This window comes from Sinocyclocheilus rhinocerous, unplaced genomic scaffold, assembly GCF_001515625.1.
Source record: "Sinocyclocheilus rhinocerous isolate Xijiao unplaced genomic scaffold, SAMN03320098_v1.1 scaffold757, whole genome shotgun sequence".
NCBI classification, from domain to species: Eukaryota; Metazoa; Chordata; class Actinopteri; order Cypriniformes; family Cyprinidae; genus Sinocyclocheilus; species Sinocyclocheilus rhinocerous.
This window is the reverse complement of record NW_015662957.1, coordinates 1,485,579-1,493,987: the sequence shown is the minus strand read 5'-3', so window position 1 is coordinate 1,493,987 and position 8,409 is coordinate 1,485,579. Positions and strand designations below refer to the sequence as shown.

The window sequence follows — 8,409 nt, the reverse complement described above, 5'->3', positions numbered from 1 at the left end:
AGACCTACCTCTTCCGGTTTTTCTGATTTGTCATTGTGTTTTCTGTCTTGTTATAATGTTTCCGGTAGGGATGCACCGATACCGATACTGGTATCGGTATCGGGCCCGATACTGAGCTCCTGTACTCGTACTCGTTAAAATGCCCCGATACCAAACGCCGATACCACACAGCATGTGATAAGTGCCATATTCAGACAAAGAAACACCGACAACAGAACAACGGACAGCAGAATGGAGTTATAAGAGATTAATGATGTCTACGAAGTATATGTATGCAATGAATATAATGTTAAACATTCCGTATTAATGCCTGTGTAGCTGATGTGCGCAAGCTGATAAGCAAAGCATGCTGAGTGGATTGAGCGTGCGGTGGCGCAGATGTGCAAGCTTGTCGAGTGAATATACCTTTCTCACAGACATCACTGGAAAGTTTGTAGTTCGGTCGGATATGTCAAAAACAAGTAAAACAATGCACAGGTTACTTAACGGTAGAGAGAGAGAGAGAGAGTGAGCACTTCTGTTGTGTGATCTTTGATGTTCACTCACTTAGCACACGCATCATTTGGATTAAAACTAAATCGTAAAAATAAGACAATTTATAGGGGCATTCACTATAAGCTTTGCGCATGTTTTGCTTGCTTCATGGGTGTTTCTGCATTATATGAGTGGCTTTGGAATATAAATCGCAGCACGTTTCAGATGAAAAAACGCGACTTCTATTTCTGAAAATATCACAGTTAGGAGATTTATAACGAGTGGTTCCCTGCATTATTACAGCAAAGCGCGTGATTACAGTACTAACCCGCTGCAATGGAGCAGCTCTGATGCTATTAAATTAAAGATGATGTACCATAGAGCAAGCAATGAACAGTGAAAGTAACAAAAACTTGTATAATACATTTTAATGGGCATAATTAAGTGTGAAAATAACCGAAGGATATAGTCAAACCAAAAATTATTCAGAGACCAGATATAATTTTTGATATTTTTTTACTAGTGGGTGCAGGACACTATAGTTCATTTATGTAAGTGAGGAATGAGGATAGCTAAATAAAGTAAACTGTGACAAATTATACCCCAAAATTCTTCATACAGTGGACTACCAGTAAAACTGATACAAATTTGGGACCAAAAATTATTCCGAACGAGTCTGGGAAAAAAAATTGAAGTTCAGGTTTACATGAACCTGGATGACAGCATGCCCAGGAGACTACAGGCTGTCATTAGGTTGATTGTAATCTATTACATACCTTTCTATCAAAGTTATCTGACATTATCAAGCTGAATTTGTTCTGACACAGTTTAACTCGGAGTTCTTGTCATATTTTATTACCATTTTCTAAACTAGCGAATAAACTGTGATAATGTGAGAAATGTTGAAGGTGTCTGAATAAATTTTGGTTTGACTGTATCTATTTGATAAATGAAGGACTGCTATAACCAACTAATATTATACATACTCTTTTGGTTTCTGTACCCAATATTTGAAAAATGTACAAATGCAATAAAAATATCGGTATCGGTACTCGGTATCAGCAAGTACCAAAAATAAAAGTATCAGTATTGGGCGAGTACTGGAAAAAGTGTTATCGGTGCATTCCTAATTACATGTGTTTGATATGTGGCAGTTAAAGAAAATTTATTCAGTATTTTTTTATATATAAAATGTATTTTTATGTTTAGTAGTTTAAAATGTATTTATATATACATATATACATATTATGCATTTATATATTATAATTTATGTGTTTATATGGAGATTTTTTGTTGTTTTTTACATTTTCACTTTTATGAATTATTTTGTTTCATAATCGTTTTACTGTTTCGTTTTTTTGTTGTTGTTGTTTTGAAAAGCCAATTTAATGACAGTTTTTTTTTTTTCATTTTAGCCCCATATAGTGTGACAGCTATAGTCAATGTGTGTTCAGTGAACTCTATATTTTTTCTGACCAATAATGGTTGAAATGTCCGATAGCTTTTTGCAGCCAATACTTTAAAGTATACTGTATGTCTATATAGAAATTGGTTTTCTGATACATACCTGCTTTTAAAAAACAAGCAAATTGAGTACAAAATGTAGAACAGAATAGAACAATAAGAACATGAATTTCCATTCACTCTGGCCTAACATTACACATATGATCAATGGAAGCACAAGATTAGCAAGCAGAGGTTTGTCACTTGATGTTATGCAGGCTGTCTTATCACATCCTCTTCATTAGATCATATCCTGATGTATTCCTCCCCTATATCTCCCTCTCTCCTCTTTCTCTTAAACTCCCTATGTACATTCAGCTCGTCTCTTTCTGCCAAAAGCACTAATGCATGGCTCCATGTGTTGGCTGTCCTTCCTGAGTCTGCATGACTGTAATGCTGGTATGGCTGTGATATATGATGGATGAAATTGTAAGCATCTGTCTACCCAGCTCCCTCATTCCCTCCGCAGTTCAGGTTTCTTTCCATCCGTCTCCTGACTCCTCTATCTGTCTCTCCGCTGTCAGGTTTCCATGAGGTCAGGGTTCTCACCCCCAAAGAGCCATAAGCTATTAGAGCACATAGATCCAGTGCCTCCCTGTGCTCCAGTGGATATGAAATTAATGTTTGCGCCAACAAGATGTATAGTCTCAACACTACACAGCAAATTGAAAGGGGTGGAGGAAGGATCCTTTGCCAGAAAGCCAAGAAAAGAAAGGAAGATTGATTATACTGCTCACTTAATAGCTATTCAAATGAAATTTCTCAGCAGTGTTTGTTCATAAGTGTTGAGATGGTCTAACAGTTGTGCTGGAGTTGAAACTTTTTATATTGTCTATTTCAGAAACTGAAGGAGTTTCTGGAGGGCAGGAACCTCATCACCAAATTACAGGCTAAACATGACCTGATCCAAAAGACTCTGGGAGAAAGTGAGTAATCTTTCTCGAGTGACTTGTGCATGTGGGTTTATGAGCTGTAGTTTGGGCACATTTTAAATGGTAAAGCTAATGCCATCTATACGATATTGTGGATGTAATATTGCTTTTGTTCAATAAGCAACACATGAATTTGGAGTAAATTATATTTTGGACACAATAGTATCAGTTATTTTGTGCATAACAAGTGAAAATACTTCAAAACGAAGTCAAAGCAGAATCAACCTTTGTACTTCTCAGAGCAACACACAGTTCCCTGAATCAGTGTTTTGAATGAATTGGTAGAGAAAATGATTAATTGTGAGTCATTCATAAAGACAATATGTTTACTGTACATGAAACCAAATTGTCCAGTAATTGGATTCACGACTCAATCGGACTGAAAAGACTTTGTCAACACCTAAATGAATCCAACTGAGCTTGATCTTAATGCAATTCATTTTATTGGTTTGGAAGGGATGGTGTAGACAAAATAATCTGATCTATAGGAAACAAGAAATATATGGAAGCCCGTTTCCGCCACTGAATAATGATAAAAAAAATTTAATTGCGACTTTTTATCTCACAATTCTGGCCGTGATACAAACTCACAATTCTGAGAAAAAAAAGTCAGAATGGCGAGATGTAAACTCGCAATTGCGACGAAAAAAATTCAGAATTGTGAGATAAAAACTCGCAATTACCTTTTTTTTATTCAGTGCTAGAAACAAGCTTCCATAAAAATACGCATGTAACGCCTGAATCCAACTAGCTATTTTCTTAGTTTTATTTAAAAACTTATATTTTGTGCAATGTACATGCAATCGAATATGTGAATCGGATTGCAAAATTTAAGTTTCATATAAACTTTCAAAATCTGAAATTAGATTGCATTTTTTTTTTCGGATTAATGAAAAATAGTGCATGTAAACATACCTAGTTACTTGTTTCATCTTGGAATGAATCAGTTTTTTGAACAAATCAGTTGAGTGAATGATTTATATGACTCCCTCATTAAGACATTCATGTGTTTTGTTCCCAAATGAATCAGTGTTTTTGAACAAATCATTTGAGTAAATGATTTATATGACTCCCTCATAAAGACAGAACAATGTTGTATAATTAGCCTTTGGTTTATCATTAGTCTGTGTGTTAAATGATACATCAAATAATACAATTATTATTTCATTATTTATCTATAAAATATTTTTTCTTTTATGTGTAGGGTTAGGGTTAATATGCATGTGTGGGATGTTGCAGTGTCAGGCAGAGAGGGTACTGGGTTGACCGTGTGTGTGTAAGCTTGAGGATGCTACTGATGTTATCAGTCTCATCAGAGCATGAAGCTTTAACAGTGCAGTGCCGTTCTGTACTGCTGTCCTCTGGACCTTAGCATGATCTTATCCACTCACTCATAGGCAGTCCTGGATGGTGGAGGTGAAAGGTCATGTGCCATGCTACAAAACAGAGAAAATGAGTCTGTGTAAGAAAGAACAGAGCACAGCGGGGATTTCCTGGAGTGTTTTTCACTCTGATGTACCTCCCACGTTCATTCCTCCAGACTGAACGGTACTGTCAGCCAGTCAGTTCGGACTGCCAATGAACAGGAAATGAAACTGATGTCATTCTGATGTCATTCTAATATGCTGATTTGGTGCTCAACTTAATAATGTACAGTATGAAAAATGTATAATTATTTTGAGGTTTTGTCAAAGATAACGTTATTAGTAATTTTTGTGATACATTTAAATGAGCATTAGATGACGGCAAATGTAATCTTAATCTAAAAATTATACAAAAGGCATGTAGAATTAAATATCCAATATTAATCAATACTGATAATGGACTCCAACATCATGGCAGCGTGTTCTGCATGGACAAACACCACTCACATTTTCTTCAGAGCACCTCCATCATTTTTCTACTGGGATTTGGATTGATTTCAAATTGACGTAATTTGTTTAGCGAAATGGATACACCTCAGTTATTCGCAAGCTGTCTTTCTTATTTTGTCCAATGACAAAAAACAGATTTTAATGTTAAAATGCCTCGGTAAATCCAGCCTTCATTGTGAAATGGTGCTGAGTACAGTGTGTGCAACCCCAGCTGCTTTTACTGAGTAAACTGACAGAATATTCCTGCACAGATTGAAGGAAACAAAGTGGTTTGCATGATTAGCTCATTGAAGTCTGTTGCACGTTTGGCATTTGCTGTGTCGAACTGCGTGTGATGGGGAAAATAGCACATTGTGATGCCGCTGAATGTATTTAGAGGGTAATGTGTGGATATGAGGTCGCGTCCCATAGGAAGGTCCTCGTGACAGACAAGAAGCGGGACGAGTGTTTTATTCCCAAAAGGAAACTGTGTCCAGCTGTGGCCTCTTCCTCACACATCCAGCCTCCGTCTAACTGTTTTTCTCTCTCTTTTTCCTCTCCATTCAGGTCAGAAGACCGACTACTGCCTTGCCAGGTGAGTGCTGTGGGAAAACCAAGCCAACAAAACCAAACAAGATGCAAACATTTACGCTCAAGAATTAATTTAGCACACATGCAGATGTCTCAGGGCCATTTATAGATGAATATCTTGTCTAGACACATTCATCTTTTATTCACATCTGCTGATTTATTTATTGAGGCCAGTAGTAGGTGATTTACTCTACAGTTATAATGGAGTACAGAAATGGGAACGGACCTTTAAACAAGAGTTCACAGAAGAGACCAAACAAGTGCTTTCACAACAAACACTACTGAAAGCCTTTCTGTGTGTGTGTTTAAGGCCAGTGTATTAAAATAGGACCCTTCTCGGGAGGGTAATTTCTACTGGTCTAATGGCCACAGGCAGTTTGTAAATTGAATGTGGAGGGAAATTAGAGGGGAAATTATCGATCGTAATGACAGAGCTTTCTCTTTTTCTTTCCATCGCTCTCTTGCTTGTGTCCATCAGCGGACGGAGGAACTCCACTGTTTGGAAACAGGTAATTATCACCAGTCACTGGTAGAACTGACTCAGAATTGATTCTGGATCAATCCGCTAAAGATCATAATCAGTTACTGTTGAAATCCGTATGCAGGACAAAACATTACAGTGGTGTGCAGTGCTGGGAAAACAGTGGATTGGCATATATGTCATAAAATAATGTGCTGCCACTGTGCAAACAAACAAAACTTTACATAATTTTAAACGTCAAGTGCAAAAAGGTGTTAGCTGTTCACTTTATATTTAAAGGAAATGTGTTCACTCAGGACATAGTTTGTCATACAATTGAAACTGCTACAGCAAACAAGATGTGCACTATGTGTTTATGAATGGGTTGTATGTTTGTTTGTGTATTTCTTTAAGTATTTATTTATATTGATGTAATTTATTATTTATTTATTTCATGCATTTGTTTTAATTTTTTTGTTTGTTTATGCTCATTCTGATGTGGCTTTTTATTTACTCAGAGCAAAAGACACTGATACTAGGTTATTATTATTCATTTATTCTTTTTCTTTTTATGTAATTATTTTTATTTAGCTGGAATGAAAGCGATTATTTGTACAGAGACAATGCTTTTTAGATTTTCAGTCTCTCCCCAACCAACCCATAAAAAATAGTTAAAATAAATAATTCATAATCTAATTAAATCAATAAATTAATTTAATTAATAATATAATTAAATTAAATAAATACTAAAATAATTAGTCTAAAATAAATAAATAAATAAATAAATGTAATACATGAAATAAAAATTATATTAAAATAAATAAATAGTATGAATACTCTTTATTAATTTAATAAATAGTATTCATACTATTTATTTATTTTAATATTGTTGTTTATTATATTATGAATCTATTTATAATTAAACAACAATCAAGGACATCAGAGTTCAATGAGGTCACTCTCCTGATAAACAGTATATACATATATACATAATCCAAGTTTATTCTATTTCTATTGGCGGAACAGAGAAGACATATCTTATTAATGCTTTTATGCAGAATCTTTGGCCAGAATTTGTCAGTGAGGTTGAAAAATTGCAGAAAAATGCTTTAAAAATCATTTTGGAATTGAATGGAGACTATGTGAATCACAGTCGAACACTCCCAACCCTGCTTACATGTGTGATGTGCATTTGTATGATTACTGTCTGTGAACATTTTGGGTACTTGTGCTCAGTGTATATCTCTTTAGGATAAGTAATATAACAGTAATAAAGCAGTGCCACCCTGCAATCATTGTGCACATGGCAGTGGGATAAATTAGTCAAATGGGCCTGTGAGATAAATTTAGTGTGCATGTCCTACAACCTAAACCCTAGGGGTTTACCACCCTACAGTATGGGCGAACAAAGAAAAGGACCCACCGCAGCACCTCATTTAACCACCCCAATGTTCATGTCGCCCTCTAGTGAGGGATAATGATATAAGAGCAGTATTCTGTGACTAGAAGACAAACGATATGAGAAACAAAAGATTTGTTGGGGGGAAAGAAATCCAAAAAAATCCAAATTATGCTTTATACTCCTGTAAGTATGTATAAGAGTTTGTGAGCTGGACTCTGAGCAGTAAACTTCAGGCTAGACGTGGCCCAAATTCTGCTTCGCTTAGCCGTTTCCTGCTTACCCAAATAAACAAAAGGAAGCTGTGGAGAGAAGCTGTCTCCTAGCAACCGTTGCCCTATTCCCCCATGGCTCAAACTGTGCTGCTTTTTCATCCCTCCTAAATTCTGTCTGATGCTTGCCTCCCTTTGCAAATATTATTATTATTTAAGTGCTCTGCCGAGAAACAGAGACCCTTGTTCAGAAAGGTTTCCTGTGCTGCAAAATGTCCAGAGAAACCCCCCTGAACCATCTGAACAAACCTGCATATTTTCTCCTTCATATTTTGTTTTCCATTTTTTTATTTCCTTCTTTTAGGAGTCCAGCCAAATCATTCCCCTGATGGTGGAGAGTTGTATTCGCTTCATCAGTCGACACGGTGAGCATTCTCTCTCTCTCTCTCTCTCTTTCCTTTTCTTGCCAAAGGCACTATTGCTGTGCTGCTCTCTAGACTTTCCCTGAAATGAACAAAGTGTTCTGTTCTGCTCCATTTATTTTTCAATCATACAGTATATACAACTTCTATTCATATAGCACTATCCAGGGTTTTTTTTTTTTTTTTAAGGGTTAAACTCAATTTAGTCCCAGCTTTATTTATTTATTTATTTCATATACCATTTATTACTTGTGTCATGGAAAATCTGGAAATATCAGGGAATTTAGTGATTTTCGAAAGTTATTGGAATTAATAAATTATTTAAAGTTTCAGGTGAATATACATTTTTTATCTGGTTGTGCTCTGTTAAAAATATTTGATAGTCTAGAAATCACTTCTCATTTTTAAAAACAGTTAGTTAAAGGGGTCATATGATGCGATTTCAATTTTTCCTTTCTCTTTGGAGTGTTACAACTCTTGGTGCATAAAGAAGATCTGTAAAGTTGCAAAGACTAAAGTCTCAAATCCAAAGAGATATTCTTTATAAAAGTTAAGAGTCAACC

The 8,409-nt window shown here is 35.6% G+C and overlaps 1 protein-coding gene across 1 annotated transcript in view; it reads left to right on the top strand.

Annotated features, from left to right (window-relative positions):
- LOC107728602 (SLIT-ROBO Rho GTPase-activating protein 2-like) overlaps nt 1-8,409 on the top strand; it is a 109,545-nt gene that overhangs the window by 89,057 nt on the left and 12,079 nt on the right. The window contains exons 11-14 of the mRNA XM_016538830.1: nt 2,819-2,903; nt 5,330-5,357; nt 5,832-5,862; nt 7,789-7,849. Coding sequence (XP_016394316.1) covers nt 2,819-2,903; nt 5,330-5,357; nt 5,832-5,862; nt 7,789-7,849 — 205 coding nt within the window. The remainder of the gene's footprint in view (nt 1-2,818; nt 2,904-5,329; nt 5,358-5,831; nt 5,863-7,788; nt 7,850-8,409) is intronic.